The sequence below is a fragment of the Solea solea genome, chromosome 18 (assembly GCF_958295425.1).
Source record: "Solea solea chromosome 18, fSolSol10.1, whole genome shotgun sequence".
Classification (NCBI taxonomy): Eukaryota; Metazoa; Chordata; class Actinopteri; order Pleuronectiformes; family Soleidae; genus Solea; species Solea solea.
The window spans coordinates 12,400,559-12,421,354 of record NC_081151.1 but is presented as its reverse complement, the minus strand read 5'-3'; the positions used below and the strand labels follow the sequence as shown (position 1 = coordinate 12,421,354).

Here is a 20,796-nt window from a genome sequence, read left to right as displayed (position 1 = left end):
TCCGTTTAATGTCACACTGTATGCGAATCCTTTAGCCACAGCTTCCCTTATTAGGACCAGGTTTGGGCCCACATTAGGACAAAGTCTGGTCCTTTTTACGAAAACAGGTCCTAAAGAAGTAGCAGAGACACGGACACACACAACTTGGACAACTTTACCTGAATAAGTGCGTGTTTCTACCACCAAGGTCCTCCATGGCTTCAGAGGACATTACATTGACTTACATTCATTTCCTGTAGGGGCGTACTTTAATGAAAAGAGAAAACACGACATGAATCAAAAGGAAAACAAAAACAGTTGACACGAATCGACGTGGTGGGTGATCGATTAAGAATCAGACATGATGCTCTGTCCAGAGCTGAGAAAGAGAGACAGGGAGAGAGAGGGAGAGAGACAGGGAGAGAGGGAGACAAGAGTGATGTTCAGAAAAGTTTGTCTCACCTGTGGAGAAGACACGTGAGTCCACATTGACGCTGATAGATCTGCAGCTGTTTATCCAGTTCTCTGGAGTCTACTGTGCATGCACCACGTGAGTCTATGGTAAAGATTTTTGCACCTCAAAGGAACAGGAAATACATAACTTGACCGTTCACGTGCTGTAAACATCTTCAAACGACATTTAAATACAAATTACACCTATACAGACATGTCTTGCATTAAAATGTAATCATTTACGTTCATAATGAAGACACGTCTCCATAATGTGGCTGTGTAAACAGATTTAGGTCCCCACAACATGAGTAATGACTGGAACACACACACAGGGAGATAGATTTGCACAGTTAGGTCTCTGCATTGAATTCCATTCATTTGCACAGACTAAACAAAGTCTTATCACTAACCTTAACCATAACTACTTCATATCTAACCCTAACCGTGTCCTGACCACAATTCAAACTCTACCAGTTCCTCAGAAATAATGTCCTCCCTAGGACCAGGTTTTGGTTTCCAGGAGGTCCTGACAAGGTCAGCATGACAAGAACAGGTCACGGCATTGCTTTCCATCAATTTAGACAGCAGCCTCACCATAACAATAAGCACAAATAACATCACTTTCAACCAGAGCCTCAGAAATGAGGTTCTATTTGATGAGGACCAGGCTTTGGTCTCTTTAATTGACCCGAAAACAGTCAGTGTAGCTATTATCTCTCAATTCTCAAGTAAATTCTTATCCTAACTTTAGTTCTTAAACCTAGAAATGTGGTTCTGCTTCATTAGGGCCAGGCTTTGGTCTGCAACCTGGTCAGGACTGCTGGACCAGAATAGGACGAGGCTATGTTGAGAGAGAAAAAGAGCATCAATTCATCTCTGGAAAGTTTCCAGTCTAAGTATTTTTCCCACATCTGCACCTGTGCTCGGCTCGAAACCAACAACTCATTGTCTGCCTGCTCCTGCCGATGTTAAAAAGCGCCCTAAATGATTGGAAGATTGGGCACGAGCAGTGTGTGTGTGTGTGTGTGTGTGTACACAAATGATGAGGAACACATAAATCATGATCCAGAACTGTGGTTCAGTGGTTGTTGAGTGTGCACCGCAGTGTGTGTCTCAGTGAAATGTGGGCTAATTGTAATTCGGACGCAGCTCACAAACAAGGGCGCAGCGCCCAGAATGTGACATGTTATGATATAAAATGGTGCATTAAATGTAATCCAATCGTCCGCGGTTCCTATTTTAATCTCCATCACCATAACCGGCTCTGCTGATTCTCCTAAAGCTGTTTGCCGCGCAGATCAGAGCCAGAGAGAGAGAGAGAGAGAGTCTCTGTCAGAAAGTTCTCAGCAGCAGCAGCAGCAGCAGCAAAGTGACGACAGGGAAGTGGAGTAGAGAGGAAATCAGGTACAGGCGTGGGGTTTTCTGAGGTGACCACTCATCGTTCCTTCCTTTGCTCGCTCATATCACACGGGGGCGTTCAAAGGGACTGCAGGGGCCCCATGCAGGCTAAAGGGACCTGGGTGGCCCTACATCACACTTTCCTTTTTCACTCAATGACTCATAAGACTGCTTTTAAATAATAACAATAATTAATTGAATTATAAATTGTTATAAACAAACATTAAAGCTGTGTGTAACTTTTAAATGTTAATAATAAACAAGACTCTTTAGTGGTATTTTGAATCTCTGAGACATTGACCTTTTTTTTTTTATCAAGGATTATTGATAAAGGAAGCACAAAAAAAACAAAAGCAGTGAAACAACAACAACAAAGGACACACACAGTGCAGGAGAGATTCAGAAAAAATTCTACTGTTAAAAATGTCCTGGGTTGACGGGATAATCACTGTGAGAAGCTGAGCTGTGTGAGATTAACCTGGACAAGTTTCTCAGAATTCCTCAGGAGGGGGGGGGGGGGTGCCAGAAGTTATTAAATTAAAAGTGAAATAAATAACAAAGATTTATCTGCCAATAAGTAGAAAAAATAAAATCCCTCTCTCAGATCATTTATTTCCCCCTGCACTGTTGCAATGGCCCGAATACCATGAAGACTAAGTTCCACTGTAGGTACATGTGGCCCCTCTGACCTTTGACCAGTCACTGATCTGCTGCTGCGTCTTTAAAGCGCTGCTCTGAGCTCCTGGTTGCCCCACAGGTGACAGATGTTCAATAAATCTTTATTTGAATGACATTAATTAACGATTAATGTTTATCATATGCCAGCGGCACAGCTTGTGAGCGGCGGCGGTGGTGTTGCTAGGCGACACAGTTCAAAACTGCCTGAGGAAATCCAATCTGCCATAGTCCTATAATTAATGCAGCAATATAATTTGAGATGCACCCATTGGTGTCAATTTGGGGGGAAAGCAAGGTATGGCACTGTGACAGGCTCTGTTTCTGTGTCGGGGTCCAATTTTCGTCTTCAAGTGCAATGAGATATCAAAGCAGAGAAATTGGAATGCACAACAAACAGTGTAATATGTGACGCCTGTCAGTCACACTCTGTTGCTCCCATAGAGCATGTATAAGAAATAGGCTTAGTCTTATGTTTGCAGAAGGAAGTCCCATTTTAAAGCCTCAAGATTTGCGACTCGCGGAAATCACCGGCGACAAGGAGGATTATCACACTGGTGTCGTGTTTTATCACTTCTAATTATGGTGCTTTTCCATTATGCAGTTCTAGCACTACCCGGCTTGACTATACTCTTTTTTTTTTTTTGCTTTTCCATTAGGGATAATACCTGGTACTGTTTTTGGTACCTACTCTGGTGTGGTTTTTATGTGAGCGTCAACAGGACTGCCGGCCACTGATTGGTCAGAGAGTGTCATGATGTCCAACTGAACAATGCTGAACTGTAAATCAGTTAAAAACTCTTAAAAATCCTGAAAACATGCTTTAATCTCCAAAATTTAGCATGGAAATTTGTAAAATCTTAATAGAGGAGTCTGGTTCATTTAACACAGCATCGCTGAAAGCCGGCGATCGTGGGCCAAATCCCAAACCAATCAATCAAATTTAATTGGTGGTCAAATAATGTTTGGTAAATGAATTACTGCATGTTATTAAAAAAAAAAAAAACTTATGTACAATAATCTCAACTAAAAGGTTCAGATTTTGGAACTGTGCGCAAAGAGCGTGTTGGGTGCGCGTGGATAACGCATGCACAAACTGAATTTCTGCCCCCACCGGTAGGTAGGTGAAGTATTATGCCTCACTCACCAAGCAGAAAAAAAGATTTCCACAACAGAAGAAGTAGTCGCCAAGGATAATCATCCAAGTCTCGACCTGGCGACCCTCGAACCGACTGACACCCACGATACCAGGCTCCACGATATGCAACGCGCACTTCGGGACGCACTGGGAGGCATGTGCACGGAAGTATACCAGGGCCTTTATATATACAGTAGTCTATGTTTGCATCCAGTCATTGTGAGTGTCACATTCATGGACAAAACCCTGCTGTGGTGCAGTGGTCAGGCAGGTCAGGCTGTGGGTCAGTGCATGTTGTGTTGTTGCTGTCCCTCCATCACACATCATAAGGAGTCAGCTGCATGTGTCGCATGTGTAGAACATCTCCTCCAGCCCGGTGTCAGTGCAGGTATTATGTTCACCGACAGACTCTAAGAAAGAGGCTTAAACCCGGCTGTGATACAGGTGAGCGTGACGCAAGAGGGACGCTGGCACTAATGCCGCCTGCAGGGGGCAAATCCTGTGGCTAACTCATTAATAAGACGGCCTGTATGTATTTCACATCATGACCTCAATGAACAATGAAAGCATCAAACCTGTAGCCCATGTTCAGTACCTGGGCATTGTCATTGTCTGCTTTACCCCAGGAGTGGCAGTCATGGAATAAAAGGGTTTCCAAGGTAAAATAGACAACATCTGGTCAGCATCTGCTCAGTCAGCATTCAGAAGTGGAATTCCATCCACCCTCATGTTAGAGAATTAAATCTTATTGCATTTAAACTGTCACTTAAACTTTACTAATGTTTAGCTCATTTTAGAGTACACACTACACTGATAAACAAAGATGGTTGGACAAACAACAACAGGAAAAAAGACTCTATATTAATATAAAAAGCACAGCACATTTTCATAGAAATGTGTTAACCTTAGTTTGAATGAACTTCATTCATTATTGTGTTTCAAAGTGAAGTAGTCTCTGAAGTTTGCCCTCCCTTATTAGTTCATGGTCAGTTCTTATTTTTAAATATAATTACTAGGAATTTTGTTGAATTTTGTTGAATTTCATTGTAAAATGTAGTTAAACTAGAATAGAAAATAGAAATGGTTAGTTCAAACTTAAATGCTCATTCTGCACAAAATGCCAAACCTATTATATTGTAAGAAAATGTATTTTTCTGTTGCAGTCCCTGATAAAGGTCCATTCCGCTCAAATGTGAAAAAAAACAACACACAAAGACAAAAGGCGTTGAATATGATATTTTTTTAATAGTGTGTTTTTGATTGTGTTTTATGATCCTACATTACACATTAAGCTTTGGTCAATCACAATCTATCTATCTATCTATCTATCTATCTATCTATCTATCTATCTATCTATCTAACACATCAGGGGCCTCAACAACACTTGCTTTGTCTGGTGTAATGCATACATTTCAGTGGCAGAGAGGTTCTTGGGGCCATACATCATAGTATAGGCCATAATCTTGCTTGTGGCCAAGTGGAAAAGGAACTTGGCTTGTAACTGGAGGGTTGCTTGTTTGAGTCCCTACGAGGTCAAAAAAATTGCTCCCCGGGGGGCACTGCTCAGTGGCTGTCCGCTGCTCCCAGTCCTAGGAAGGTTTCTAGTAGAGGATGGGTTAAATGCAGAAAAGGAATTTCCCCTGCGGTACTGATAAAGGACCAATTTATTTATTTAAATTTACCTACGTCGCACCAAAATCAAAAGAAATAGTCCCACAATTGCATGCAGTAGTTTAGACAAACTAGCTGTGTTTGTAAGCATTTCATTTAAAGGAGACTCTCACAAAATTGCAATTTCATTGGACTGAAGCTCCTGTTATTAATAATGACTACATGAATTCATTATTACTGCATCATGTGTTAGAGCGCTGACATTTCTGTGTTTTGCCCTTGTCCTCCTGTCTTCCTCCCTTGCAGTGTCACTCCGCTGTCTCGTTGTAATACCTTAACCTGGATAATAGCGCGGCTAATCTCGCAGCTCAAGCGCTGCCTGCAGCAGGACGCACGTAGGCACCAAAGTGCTGACGACGGAGGGAAGAGGAGAAAGAGGGGGAGGCATGAGCGACAGACCAGGAGGATTTATCGTTGTGCTCGTGGCCTGTTAACACAGTCACCTTACGTTTATATCAAGTGACTCTTATTGGACCCACCCGTTGACTGGTTTTGTACACTGATCATATAAGAACACTGACAGAGGAAATACACCTAAGTCTACCAAATTAATATTATGAAAGTAACAATGTAAGGAGAATTACTTAAAACTCAAGGAAATTACAAATGCTACACTAAAATACTCAACTCCACTAATAAAGTATTATTACTATATTAAAGCAGAATTTTGCAAGTCTGGTCGCTTTTTCACCTGTTCTCTACGAAGCGCCCCCTACAGTTTTGGAGTACATATCTTCACAACACCACTGTAAACGTTTGTTTTCAGTAGAGCTTCTGTGTTCTTCAAATCTCGCCATTTGAAAAAAGCCGGTCCATTTACTCGTGTGGGGCCCCTCGCTCGGTGAGACAGTCGTTTCCTCTTCCTCACTTCCTCCAACAACGGTTTTCTCTGCTTCTTTTCCCACCGGCTCTGCCATGATGAACATCTAAAATAACGCTATCGCTGTCTTCATCTTATAGCCAGTACCCGGCTTAGGTGCGTGTAGTGCCGTGAAGCAATTTGTGTTTCTCGTGAGACCCGAGATTTCACGAGACCTCCTGATTCTGGGGCCTCTGGATTAGTGAACCCTGATCTTGCAAGGCTGGTTTTCCGCTAACAGACAGTAGGGGGAGTGGAAACGGTCCCCAGTCTCCTCACATTAAGAAATTTAACCGTCACAGTGACTCTGAAGCTGTTAAATTAAGGTAAAAAAATACTGCATAATTCTGCTTTAAATTACTGGCAGAATCACTTCAGGGTACAAGAAACTGGGTCTATCCACCACTGATCAACACAAACCCTTGTGTCATTGTCACCAACTCAATGTAATCCATACCATATGACTTAGGTTGGTGTGAAAATGCAGTGGAAAACACTCGCTCTCTTGTCCCAGTGTATTGTGCAAATTGGACCTCTTTAAAAGAAATCGAATCAGCAGTTTAATCAGGACGCCCCCCCTTTGTGCAGAAACATGGCTATAAAAAGAGGTTGGATACCAGACTGGCAGACAGCTCCAGTAGAATTAAAGTAACCATCCTTCACTGATTTCATTTACCGGTTGCCTTGGTGACTCCTGTAAAGCAGTCAGGCACAACAGTGCAGAGGCATAATGTGATCTTTCTTGACCTCTTGAGTGTGGGATTGTTGAGAGAAGAATATGACTTTATTGGCTGCATATCCTCCAATAAGGCCATTAACATTCAGGTATGAAAAAAAAACAGCTGCTTGACATTTTCTCATTTTTGGTCCCATTCAAGTCCGATAGATGGCAAAGTGTGTGGCCTCAGACTTAAAAATTACTAATATTAAAAAGTTTAGAAACGTAAGTATTGACCAAAAGTGTGAATTATGTTAATATCATCATTCCACTCATATATCTGTGTGTTTAGTATGAAAGTCACTAGCTGGTTAGCTTAGCCACAAGTTGTCAATTTCCAAATAGTGAACTTTAAAGGGCTAGTGCGTAGAAATTAGGGAGGGGTCAACCACCAGAAATTGAATACAATATTTAAATTGTGTCCATGTTCATTGCAACACAAAATTTCATCCGGTGCCACTAAATCCTACATACTGGTCCTTTAATTATTTTCTTTCCTTTGGATGGAGGCCGGTTAGCTCTCCCTCCATTTTCCAGTCATTATTCTCGCATAAAAAATCTGGTTGCTGGATGTAGCGTCATTGAAAATCCAAAATAAAGACACATTTTTTTTCCCACATACAATAGCAGTAACAATGTTATCCCTTAAATGTCATCAGTGATGCCAATATGCACATTTTCCTTGTAAGTATTCAAGCACTTAAGGTGGGAGACCGATTGATTTTTTCCACAAAGGAGAAGAGAAGAAGGGAGGTTTATTTTAATCACCGAGCTGGTTTGCTAAATATGTCGTGTTGCCGCAGCATATTGATTATGCTAAGAGGTTCTGCTCATTTGAATAACAGTCGACGTGGTTAAAAGAGAAGGTGGTGATTGAGAGAACTGCTCACTTTCCTGCAGGGCTCAAGTGCTGCAACCTGAAACCTGCCCACACATGAGGGCCAGATATGAAGCTGGATCCCCTTTGAAACTAATACGCATAAATCTATTCCTTAACATGAATTGTTTGCCAACAGCTCACAGTAAAATAAGAGCAGGAGTGGAGTTTGTTGGCAGAATCATCTGATTAAATAATTATGGAGAAAACATTCTAGCACTACTCGGTTTTCGGTGGAACTGAGATGTGTTCACAAAGTCGTTGACTACTTCCTGCACGACCGGAGCACTGAGATTACGGCTGAACGGGCTGTGATGCGTTGGGCAGTGTTGTCACCAGACTAAATACACCAGACTAAGCACCAGGTACTATCACAATGGAAAAAGTGTGACGTTGTCTTGCTTGTTTGCTGCTGATTCGGAATGGGTGTTTAATGATACTAAATTGGTACCAGTTCCTCATTCGTCAGCATCATGTGAGTCAGTTCGATGTCGTGCTGCATTTTTTTTACTCTCCAGGCATCATGATGGAAGAAGCGCTTGAAACTTTAGACTCATTATGCTAAATTTAGCGACTTTTAAAAAAAACAAACATATATATATATATATATATCTTTTGGGCTTTTTGCCTTTTAATGGATAAAACAGTGAAGCGTGAAACGGGGGAAGACACGCAGCAAAGGACCACGGGTGGAATCCGGGTTTCTGCAATGGGCCCTTGGGCTCTACCAACTGAACCATCTGGCGTCCCCAAAATGCACTGACTTTTAAGATAAATAGTCAGGCAGTTGCAAGTGAAGGCAGAAACATTTACAACCTTGTGTTTGTGCCGCTCCTTATGTAACTGCAGATTTCTCCGCGCAGCCTTGCGGCTCCAACACTGACAGAGATTTGCACTCGTTATGGTTAAAAAGGCATAGTTCAGGTTTTTGAAGTGTGTTTGAATAATGTATTGACACATCGTATGAGCTGACATCGCCGTGCACATACAGACGTGGACGCTCGTCCTTACTGATGACGGTGTGGATAGAGGGAAAAACTACAACAGTGTCTATGATATTATAAGGATATGTTTACTACTTTATTACGCCGTTACACAGCCTATTCCAACTGCAAACCTACGTTTAATTTAAACCCACGGCCCGGGACACGGGAGGTGCTGGTCAAGTCACAAAAAACACAGTTGAACTTATTGGATGGAGATAGCAGGAGGGTTTACAACCACTGTGTGATGTAAAACTGCTGATTTTCTGTGTGGAATTTGGAGTGGGCAAAGAGAGCACTTTGTAAAAGGACAAAAACATTCTGTGTCTCAGGCTGGTTTCCAGCATTGGTAGAGTGTAGGGTGTGCACACAGCAAAGTCAGTGCTGACTACATGTCATTATTTAAGCATTATTTTCTTTCTTTTTTTTTTTGAAATTCTAATGTACAGTATGAAAAAACATCATCTTTTCGATATCGTTTCATGTGATGTCATGACTTTTCGATACGCTATTGTATTGATAAGTATTAATAAAACCCTTCAGCTTCAGCAGAAATGTGTGTCTGTGTATGTCCAGCAGCTGGAGAATCTAAAATGCCATTTGTCAAAGGAGATTAAAATAAAGAGATTAAAAAAAAAAAAGGTTATTTTATTCAGTAATTTACGGACTAGGAGCCATATGTGGACACACACACACACACACACACACACACACACAAACCTGTCGTAAGCACACGGTGCCTTCCAATCAACAAGCCCGAGCGGCTTGACAGTAACTTCACAAGCTTTAAGGCATCAGTTCCTGATACAATGGAAGGAAGTGCGTCACCGACACGCTGTAGCTCAAGACAAAGAAGAATGGAACGCTGCTTGCGCAAAAACAGCAGAGAGAGAGAGAGAGAAGGGGAAATGTTGGAGCATGTGGTGGAAGAAGAAGTGAACAAAAAAAAAAAACACGGTCTGAGAGGAGAGAAAAGCGAGAAGCTGGGGGGGGGACTTCTGAGCAGGCGTGGAGCAGTCCACACAGCCACCTGCAGCTCACAAACAAACAGGACCCCGGCGTTCCTTCCACTTTTTACTGGACTGCTTGTTTTCAGTGGAAGAACACAAAAGTCCCCTGCACGATAATAAGGAAACCAAGGAAAGGAAAATGCTGGCCGTGTGACAAAAATGTGCTTCATATCTGTGCTGCAAATGATTTTGTTTTGGTCCGTCTGAGTGTTGTTTTCTTCGTTGTATATAGTGTTTTCGGAGACACGGCTCTGTGCGGCCAGAGTGCACGTACAATGGACAAGTTTATCTCACTCCGTCAACAAGGTTGCCAGCCGTAATTTATGAGTATGCTGGTCTGAGAGCAGGCTGAGGGCTGTGCAGCTTGGAATGTTAATGGGTTTTGGTTGAGGAACTGAGTTTTTCCTGCTGGTGGTTGACCCCGAAGAGCCATCACCCTCCTCTCTGAACCAAGCTGATCTGACATTCAGGGGCAAACATAAAAAAAAAAAAGAAAAAATAAGAAAAAGAAATAAAATCACCTTTAAAACATCACATGTGAGATTTTTTGAGTTCATGGTTTGTTTGAGTTTCAGTCCACTTCCCAGAACCTGTCAAAGGGAAGGTGTAGGCGGCAGAGTGACATCATCTTACCTTTGCTTTGGAGGTGTTGATGTTTGACTTTCACATCTTTTTTTGTTTTTTTGTTGAGCTACCTTTTCCCCAGAGGCCTGGAAACACAAACATCCATTCACTTCCTGTTCACCATAAGAGTTTTCCTGGGAAGCGATTAAAGTGTTTTTCGATGGGTCCAAAAGTGTTTCGAAACTGGAAGTTGAGTCATGCCATTACTGTAAAACGCGACAGACACGTCTTCCTGGATTTAAAATACTGTATTACTCATACTACTACTACTATTGCTTCTACTGGTTTAATGTAAAGAGATATTTTAATGTGGTTGTATGAAGTACTAAAACAAGACTAACAACAAGGCCACTTATATCTGCAATATCTCACAAATGTCTTTGCTTAGTTAATTAAGTACATAAAGACCAAAGTACATAAAGAAAATCAGTGATTTTACATCACAGTTCACACTAACGTTCAAGAACTCTCTGATCATACCTGGCCGATCAGTGTCCACACCACCTCTTCAAAGTAAAAGTCTGAATTTAATTAACCGTGTGACTCTTCAAAACAGCCCAATGTGAATCTCCTTCACGTACCTTGACTGAATGCAGAAAACCTTTCAGTTCTTGGAGAGAAGTTCCTGCACTTTCACATGTTTGTGTCACTGCCAATCACTCTGTGGTGCCATGTTGGTGCTCTGATTTCCAGTTTGCACTTTCACAACCTCAATTTCTGTGGGAGGATAAGATGTTTTGACTTGTGCCCAGATCAGACAAATAATACTACAAAAACAAAACAAAAAAAACTACACCAAGTTCACTTATTACCACCAGTTTGGTCATAATGACAAAGAAAAATCAGGTCGTCTTTGAGGAAATGAAATATTTACTCTGCTTCTCAGTAATTTCGCTCATCATTTAACCATTGGGAAAATGACAGACTGTGTTCTGTAACAGACGTGGACATTGTGAGTAGAGAGAAACCAGATGGTTCTATACAGACCACTTTCATGAGTCTTTTTTTTATTTCCTTTAGTTGCTGTTGATCTTTTTTATTTTTTTTATTTTCTTAACCCTTAGAACACAGAGCATTTCAGCTGCATTTCTCCATTACTATGTTTAAACATAAGAATGTGCAATATAGAGTCTCTTATATCCTTTTTTTCAGCACAACCTATCTGATGAAAAAACTATATATACACACCACCTGAGCAAAAAGTACTCAAAATGTTTAAAATCAGACTGAATCTGTGAAATATGGAAATAAGCCACAGTTCAAAGTTCACTTGGCTCATTTGTATGAACAAAAAGAAAAAGAAAAACAGTCTATTTTGTGACTTCTGCACAACATTGATACTTTATATCGCTACTAAAAATGCGATATCAAATGAATCATAACATCGACTCAACACATAAGAAAAAAAAAATGCATTTTTTAAAGCCTGAATATGTGACCTATATACACACCCCCTGGATGTCCATATAAGGAGTTGTGTATTATTCCAAACCCCCCCAAAAATAATCAGATTTATATTCAAGGTTTTCCTTTTAATGACGTCATGTGTCGGCGCTTTATCCTCAACCAGAGGGTCGCGGGGGGTGCTGTGCCAATCTCAGCTACATCGGGCGATAGGCGGGGTACACCCTGGACAGTTCGCCAGTCCATCGCAGGGCCACACACAGATAGAGACAAACAACCATTCACTCTCACACTCACTCCTATGGTCAATTTGGAGTGTCCAATTTACCTATCCCCACATTGCATGTTTTTGGACTGTGGGAGGAAGCCGGAGTACCCGGAGAGAACCCACGCACACACGGGGAGAACATGCAAACTCCATGCAGAAAGGCCCTTGTTCCAACCGGGGCTCGAACCCGGGTCTTCTCGCTGCAAGGCGAGAGTGCTAACCACTACACCACCGTGTAGCCCACATATAGAAAGTGTGCAACCATATTTGTATACTACTGTACAGCTATAATGCACCTTGTCTGTTTTTTTCATTTTATTTGGCTCATGGCCACTTGCCGCGTGTTCTCCTGCCAAAGCTCTCTCTGGACAACAGTTCCCATGATTCCATGCAACACCATCAAACGGTGTATAACGGCAGTATAAATGCCTTTAAAACATCTTCATGGAAGAACAAATATGGGTAAGTCATGTATAATTTGAGAGTCTAACATGTCATGTGAAAAAAAGAGAACAAATGTGGTCAATAATCAAAGAGAAATGTGGAATTGTGTGGAAGAATGTGAAGGATGGAGGCTGCGGCAGTGGGGGATCTTCTTCCTGGGGTCAACTCCTCCAGTGCGTCCATTCCTTCCAGCTCGATGGAGGCTTCATGTGAGTGTGGAATAGTGGAAAATTTAATTAGGCTGCCAAGGGGGGTTTGTGTCACTCGGCACGAGCCATCCCCCCCCACCCTCATACTACCACCATCGTGTTGCTCTCTGCCTTTTTTCCTCCTCCTCCTCCTCCTCCTCCTCCTCCTCCTCCTCCCACCCTCACTTGTCATTTGCTTCTTTCTCATTTGTTGCAACAGCCCCGGTGTGTGCGGCTCCTTCTTCGTATTTTCACCCACAGCACATTTTTGCACGACCCATTGGGCCAAAGGAGCAGACAGAGGTCAACAGTTGACAGCCGCACAGATGTTGTGAAGCAGCTGAGTCCTGAGGAGTCCAGGAGAGGAGGGCCGATCACCGGCAACGCCACCAATACTCTCTATCAGGTTTAATCCCAGTATAGAGTGTGTTTAGAAATGAGCAAAATGGAAGCAGCGGCAAGCGTCACCAAACTTCATCGCGTGTCTGTTTTTGCTCGCATCCTGTCGCACGTGGCAGAAGTTCAGAAACATGCAGCTTGGCCTCACGATCGCCGGCTTTCAGCAGCGCTGTCACTAAATGACCAGACTCCTCTTTTAAAGATTGAGATTTTCGAAAATTCCTTGCTAAATGTTGGAGATGAACGCATGTTTTTTCGGGGTTTTGACATATTTTTAACTGATCTACAGACGTCAAGCTCACGACTCTTCCAGTGACGACACTCTCTGACCAATCAGTGGCACCAGGTACTACACTAATGTCACATATAATGACGTCTATTACGTTACGTTATTACGTTATAAGTTTATTTATAATAAAGGTTAAGGGTTAAGGTTAGGCATTTAGTTGTGATGGTTAAGATGAGTCTTACTTCGTCCCGTGGCTGAATCACATCACTTCAGTTTCAAAAAGAAAACTCTCCCTCAACTCGTCAGGAAACTCATCCCGTGTACGCTCTTCCAACTACTTCTGATGCTTAGATACGTATTATTTTTTTTTTGGACGCGGGTTGGTTAGCAGTGATAGGGAGAGGTGGTCGTGGTGATGGAGGGATAAAAGAGTTTTGTCACGTTACATGTACCTGTCTGCGCATGTCTTCACGCATGGCTGTCATCACACCTGACAGGTCTATCAGTGTCCACGGCTGTTTAGTACGCGTCTCCCGGTCTGACAGGCTGAACTGACAGCGCTGCGATCCAGACTGACAGCTCCTCAGGTCGCTGGTGGAGGGAAGGAGGGAAGGAGGGAAGGGAAAATAGAGAGGGAGGAAACTGGGCGATGAGAGGATGGGAGTAAGACACACATTCATATATAACAAAAGCCATAAATCAAGTAAATTAAGCAAGAAAACACTGGATGATTAATTGAACATAACTATACTTATACTTATTGCTGTTCTACTAAATGACTATTTATGGTGTAATGTAACTGATATATATGTAAAAAAACAACAACAACAGTTACTGCAATCCAAGATATTGCATGAAGTAGGTTGCCAGATTTTCCAAAAATAAAAAGCTGACCTTGACCTGACCTTGACCTGTTGGAATTCAAACCAGTGACCCAGTGGTCATCTTATCTTATCTTATCTCATCTCACCTCATCTCATCTCATCTCATCTTCTTCTGTGGTTGAGACGCTCTTCAGAGGGGTTCTGAGACTATTTTAGATTCAGCATCATTGACCAATTCCAGCACGAGCAGCTACCTGCATAACTTGTGTGTCCTCTTCTCAGTTTGCTATCATTTCAATTCAATTTTATTGGGATAGGGCAAAATCACAACATACATTATGTCAAGGCACTGTACATAATAAGGGCAAAAAAAACCCTTAACAATATTATAGAGAGCAAAGAAACTCAACAAGTCACACAATGAGCAAACACTAGACATCAGTGGAGAAAAACACAAAACAAAACACAAAGCTATGTGGAAATGAACTGTTAAACGATGAATTATCAATTTTTCTTCATAGAAAAGACAGTTTGGGGAACTGTAAGTACATTGAGACTCATCTTTTATGATGATTACACTGAACCAGGCCAACAACACCTGTGGGGAGTGTTTTAGTTAAGGTGTTTAAATCAAATATCTATCTAGATCACACCCTGGAGAAAGGAGGAGGGAACACACACACACACACACACACACACAGAGAGAGAGAGGCAGCAAATCTGCCTTTATCTTGTCAAAAAGCCAACAACAACACTACGACATTAAGAAAGCCTTGATCACAGAAAAAAACTGGAAAAGCAACACGATCCAGAGCAAAGACTGACTTGATCGGCTTAGTTATACGCTCCCCTGACTGCGAAGTGCACGAGGAGTAATTACCAATTAACAATCAGGGTTTAACTAGATCCAGTTATTATCTGTAAGCAAAACGATCATGGGAACACATTAGAATTCCCATGTTTCTAGAGTTTGTTATGGAAAAAAAAAGAAAAAAAGTAAGTAAAAAGACAGAGAGTAGAAGTAATTCTCAGATTTTCCCGACATCTCTGGGCCATTTTTTTTTTTTTTTTTTTTACAAATTCCCAGATCAAACAGGCTGTAACAAAAGGCCCCCAAATCCCTCTCCACTCTCCTCCTCCTCCTCCTGCTCTCTCTTTCCAAAATTAGTTAAGCCTCTCAGCTCCATCATCCTCAACACGGCTCACAAGCCGCTGCATACACACACACACACAGTCCACCCCTGTGAACACAGTGAAGATCACAGTGTGTGAGGGGGGGGAAAAAAGGGAAACTCTCCATATGTCACTCTGAATTTGTACTTACAGGAGGGAAAAAGTACTCCACAGTCGGAGTTTATGCTTTCATGGTCTCCTCCCACTTTTCAACTTTTACTCGTCTTTTCTGGGAGAACATTTTAAAATGTTGGGGTACAAAAAAAAGAATCAGGTGAAGCTGATGCACAGCTCGGATGATCCGGTCGCCTCCATCCATCACAACTTTGTCCACTTTGTCCAAAGTTTCTGGCGACGACATCAAGGCGAGAGACGCTGAGAACTAACTCCACTAACGCAAGTATAGGGGCTTGTTGCTCAGCTTGGAATGATCCTGTTTCACACACTTGTCAATTCTCCAGACTGGCAGCTCCTCACTGCCTCCAAGCTTGCAGCTTTTAGGGTTGTCACCATGAGCAGTTAATGTTAATCTAAACCTAAGATGCATGTGTGTCTGCCCCCTTCACGCTAAGGACACCTGCTCCTGACATAGACATCTCATTTCTCTTTTTTTAACCTTCCCCATCCCCCCCTTGTCTCTGGAGTTATTGAGGGTTAGTGGCTGAAACCTAACAAAGTGTGAGACCGTTAAAAAAAAAAAATCAGTTTAATTATTTCCCATCCACAGATTCCAAGCTAATTATTCCGGCCTTTAATGATTCCCATCCGAACGCTGTCAAGATCTCCTAAAGACGTCTGGATTAGTGGATTTGGAGTATTAGCTCGGAGAGTTGGCAGACCTCTGCACTGTGATTCAGCCGGCTGAGAAACACATCTTCAAAAGGTACCTTTAAGCAGCACCTTCACAGGATCATTACACTGGATAAATCCATGTTAAGTTGCTTAAAACGCGTGTAAAGGTGAGCCATGTTTAGGTACAGATACTTCTGAGTGCGAGTGAGGAGGCTAACTAAATGTGACTTCAGTGTCGCAACAGTTTAAGACACTTTGGAATGAATTATTTACACATTTCTTAAAGGGCTTATGTCAACTTGGGTCAATGTCAAAGGACAGAGGACAACTTCGGGACTGAATACTTTGCGTTCAGTGGGATCATTTAAGCTCCACTTTAAGGTAATGATTCAATTACTTTATGTTATGTTTCCACTAATGTGGAATCATCAATTCAGATTTGGCAAGTTGCGATTCACACGTCCACTGCAGTTAGTGAAGCCAAAGTATTTGGGTGTGATTGAGTCCTGGAATTGTGACCTGGAGTTACGAGGCCTCGTGCTTCACTGGGACAATCGTAACATCTTTATTTCATCAAGAAATCTGGCGTGTCTACAACTGACCTCACTGCTTAATTTGTATTTTATATTTTATAATCTTAACCTAATACATTTTGACTCATACCTCAAAATAACAGCAACACTTGTAGATTTAATGAATCATGATGTGTTTGTTTTTTTTAAAGGATGTTATTTAAGTTCTTTGGCCATTTCTGACTGGTGAAATGATAACTTTTTTTTTTTTTACAATAATCTGTTTCAAAACAATACAATATTTGTACACATTTGAACCCATGACTTTAAGTCGAGGAATGAGCTGTTTGTGACTCCCAATTTCTCCAATCTCCTCCCAGTATTACACCACAGTTCTAGAGTCACATGCGTAAAAGTTTGCTGTTCTTAAAAAAATACAATGGGACAATGACAGACTTATTGGACATATCGGCGCAGGAATATTTTGATTTTTGTACTGCATATTGCTGATCGTAATCTATAAGCAACACAAAAAAACATCAAGATCCCAAAAAAACTATGTCTAGACTTGACTGTCAAGTTAAACTATCGTTTGCTCGTGCCTGTTAAAGACGCTTCCCATCACGCTGCTGCTCCTCCTCTGAACTTCTTCCCCTCTCCAACATTCCTGCTCGTCCCGCGGGTGACAACAGAGATGTTTGGAAAGCAGGTCATTAAAGGTTAGTGCAAAAAAACATGGAACGGGGCAGTGAAAGAGACAAAAAACATTCTTGGTATTTTAATTATTTTATCAAGAGCCTTGACGCTGTTAAACGCCCCACATACATTCACCCTATAGTTCTCAATTAGACCTGACAGTTGCTGCATTACCAACAATAAAAATAGCAAAGAGCTGCGCCTGAGGGCGAGAAGAACCCCTAACTATGACCCTAATATTTAATGATGAAAACAAGCACACACACACACACACACACACTCAGCCTTGTTCAAGCACATGCTAGTGCACATCCATGCATGGGCAAGTACACCCATGTACACACATACCCTGCCTCTCTGTGCTGTGGCTGCACGTCACACTTATCTGAATCCTTCACAAAGCGCCATCCGCCGACTGACGTCAACGCCACATTAAGGCATTCTGGCACATGTGCACACATGTGAGCAGGAACTTGATTTTTAGCATAAAAATGCAACTTGAAACTGAAGAAAGTAAGGTCCACATAGTGGGGTAGCGGCTAGCACTGTTGCCCTCTGCGTCGCGGGAAAATCGGGACATCCAACGTATCACTGGAAGTGGTTCTCATCCATACGGAGCTCCCAAAGTAAACACTGAAACTCACCAAGTTGTGTCTGGTTCCGGATGGTGGACCCACTCTGAAGACGTTTCCACAAGAGATTCCACAAATGCAAATAAATAGTGTTCACACCTGTCTGGTGTGAACACAGCAGACCTGGTCCAACTGAGGGTCTGTCCGTATGGAGTAGGCATGTGTGTGTGTGTGTGTGGGTTCTCCCCTGGTTTCTCCCCCCACAGTCCAAAAGCATGCAGAGGTTACATGGACACACGGTAGGTGTGACTACGAGAGTGAATGATTGTTTGTCTACCCTAGTCGGAATTGGCTCTAGAGGATAAAACCGTAGAAAATGAATGAATGACTGAAAAGAAAATGGTGAAAAAAAAACGACATACTTCTCCTGTCGAATTTGTCCATGTGCACAAAAGCCATGGCTTTCAAATTTAAAGTTTAAATATCAACTTTTGCCTGCTAGCCAGGAACTACGTTCAGGTTCTCTTGCACATATTACACTCTCACAAGTATTTATTATATGAATGTACAGTTCAACATGGAAGAAAACGCGCCAAATGAATTTCTAAAAGATGTTTACAAGTTGGAGACCATATCCTCGTTGAACTAGTTTACATATTGTTTACGTGAAGTGCAAACAAATATCTGTTCACAGCTTAGTGCCCTTTTGTCATTTGACTGTTTCAAGCCAGCATCACTGGCACACAATAAGAAAACAATAAAACAACGCTGTCCAACAGAGATACTGTGCAGTAGGCTGCACGTCAAATTAAGTTCCTGTCAGTTTTCAAAATAAAGGCCTTTTTTTTTAGTGCTCTATAGCAATGGTGATATTCAGAAATTGGTGCAGCCAGTGCGGTGACTGAAAGACTAGACTTCTCCAGCTAAGTGGCTTCACTCTACAAGTACAATAAAAAAAGTGAAGGGACTGACTGAAGAGGTAATAACTTCAAGGCCAAAAAACATGGAATTCAGAGTCTGTGCGCAAATAAGCACACTGTCGCTCTCACTCTACTCTTTGACTGTGCATACGCGCATACAGTTACACACACACACTCACAACAGACACACACTCCCACAGGCAACTCTCCAGGTACGTCATTAAGCTAGAGAGCACTACAGCTTCCCGCTGGCAAAGGCTCCCTCTTGGAACTGAGGGATGAAGCTCTTGAAGTACGCCCTGGGTGGGAGACAAAGAGAGAGGGGTGGTGTGGGTGGTGGTGTTGGTGGTGGGCAGAAAATTAAATATCCCAATGTGACAATCATTGTTTACACTGCTTCAAAGCATCGGACAAACTCACAAGGTCAGGCCCATTTCCAGTGCCTGTCAGACCTGGTATTAACAACCCTTGTTGTGCTAAGTACAGGTCTGAACACTCCCAATCTGTCCTGAATGCATCCTTGGATCGGATCACGAACAGCCCATTCTAAGGTGGTGTGAGGACTCGTGTGGTGCACATTCCTGAGCTGCGATAACACACTGTGTCCTCAGGAAGGATTAGAAATTGCCCCCTGAGCTGACATCCTCTGATCTGTGGCAGTTTTTTTTATACTATGCTAAATTATTTGCAGCCAATGCCAGAATATTAACACTGATCTGATCATCGCGTTTGTGATTAACACACATTTGTTTTTCAAATACTTGCAATTCATTTCATGGTCCAGCAGTGTGAGTAGAGCTAATCTTGTCTTTTACTCTACACAAACACACTGACAGTAGAGTCATGATATCAAGTGTGTATTTGAATAAAGGGCGGGGAAGCCAGATGTGATCATATGTGGTCACAGGATGCATTTTAATGACAGGTGTGAACGGTCCAAATGAAAGTGTGGTTCATATTTGCTGAAGTGCATCTGGCATGAGGCCGTGTGCTCACTGCTGTGACGTTGTTTTTGGTGTAACTGAATCAGAATCAGTCCATTAAAAAGATTAGTTCACCGGAGCGCAGACTCCGTCTGACACGGTCACTGAACCTGAAACGCGGCTGAACGGGTTGTGATTTGGCTCACGATCGCTGGCTCTCGGCAGTGCTGTCGCTACATGCACCAGAATCCTCCGTTAAATATTGAGATTTTAGAAATGTCCTTGTTAAATGTTGGTTTTCAGGATTTTTTTTGATCTGATCTACAGTTCAGCAATGATTGGACGTCAAGTCGAGCCGAGCTAGAACTGTATAATGGACAAGCGCCGTTAGACAGATTAAATGGCACAACTTTGAAGTTCAATGCTGCAGATACTACTTACTTTGCCCTCTTAGCCATCTCGTTGCCGTCCCAGCGTGGGCTATAGGGATAAGACTTCTGCACTTGAGAGTATAGCTGGCCACTGCTGGTGAAGTGATACACAGACTGGAAAGTGAGTGTGGGCTGGTCTCTGGGGAAGTACAGCGGCAGATCCACTACCAGGAGCAGAGGAACAAGGAACAGTGTCAGGTGGGATCCGGTTAGATTGAGACATAGACTATGGTGTGAATGTACGACGGGGTTTTTTGTCATTTTCTTACCATGCACTAGGAAGCAAAAGTCCTTCCACATGAGCAGAAGGGTAAGCTTAGTGAAACCCTCTGCATCGTACTCCACCACCCCCCTGCAAAACACACACATGCACAATCATTGCAGCAAAGTGTCATTGTGTCTCATTTTCACAAAACAAAAAAGTAAAAAGAGGCACTAGTGACAAATGAATGGCCACTGAACATGTCCACTCACATTCCAAAGTGGCTGAGGAAGGCAGCGATATACTCTCTCCTCTTGTGATAACCTTGGATAACATACTGCACCTAGAGGGAACAAATTGGAAAGGTTAGTGCATACAAAGACAAATAAACATGTACAAAGAGGAGATAAGGAGATCTGAAACTGAGATAAAGA

The 20,796-nt window shown here is 42.2% G+C and overlaps 1 protein-coding gene and 1 long non-coding RNA gene across 2 annotated transcripts in view; both read right to left on the bottom strand.

The window, feature by feature from the left end:
- Positions 1–10,139: 10,139 nt before the first annotated feature.
- Positions 10,140–13,933, bottom strand: LOC131444625 (uncharacterized). The gene is made up of 4 exons (XR_009233748.1): positions 13,770–13,933; positions 10,967–11,102; positions 10,395–10,471; positions 10,140–10,220 (listed from the first exon to the last, which is right to left on the bottom strand). It is a non-coding gene; the product is annotated as an uncharacterized LOC131444625 (long non-coding RNA).
- Positions 13,934–18,420: 4,487 nt separating this feature from the next.
- Positions 18,421–20,796, bottom strand: part of babam2 (BRISC and BRCA1 A complex member 2) — an 89,456-nt gene continuing 87,080 nt past the window's right edge. The window contains exons 9-12 of the mRNA XM_058615140.1: positions 20,635–20,705; positions 20,430–20,512; positions 20,171–20,324; positions 18,421–19,105 (exon numbers count right to left, since the gene is read on the bottom strand). Of these exons, the coding sequence (XP_058471123.1) occupies positions 19,042–19,105; positions 20,171–20,324; positions 20,430–20,512; positions 20,635–20,705 (372 nt within the window). The 3' untranslated portion in view covers positions 18,421–19,041. The remainder of the gene's footprint in view (positions 19,106–20,170; positions 20,325–20,429; positions 20,513–20,634; positions 20,706–20,796) is intronic.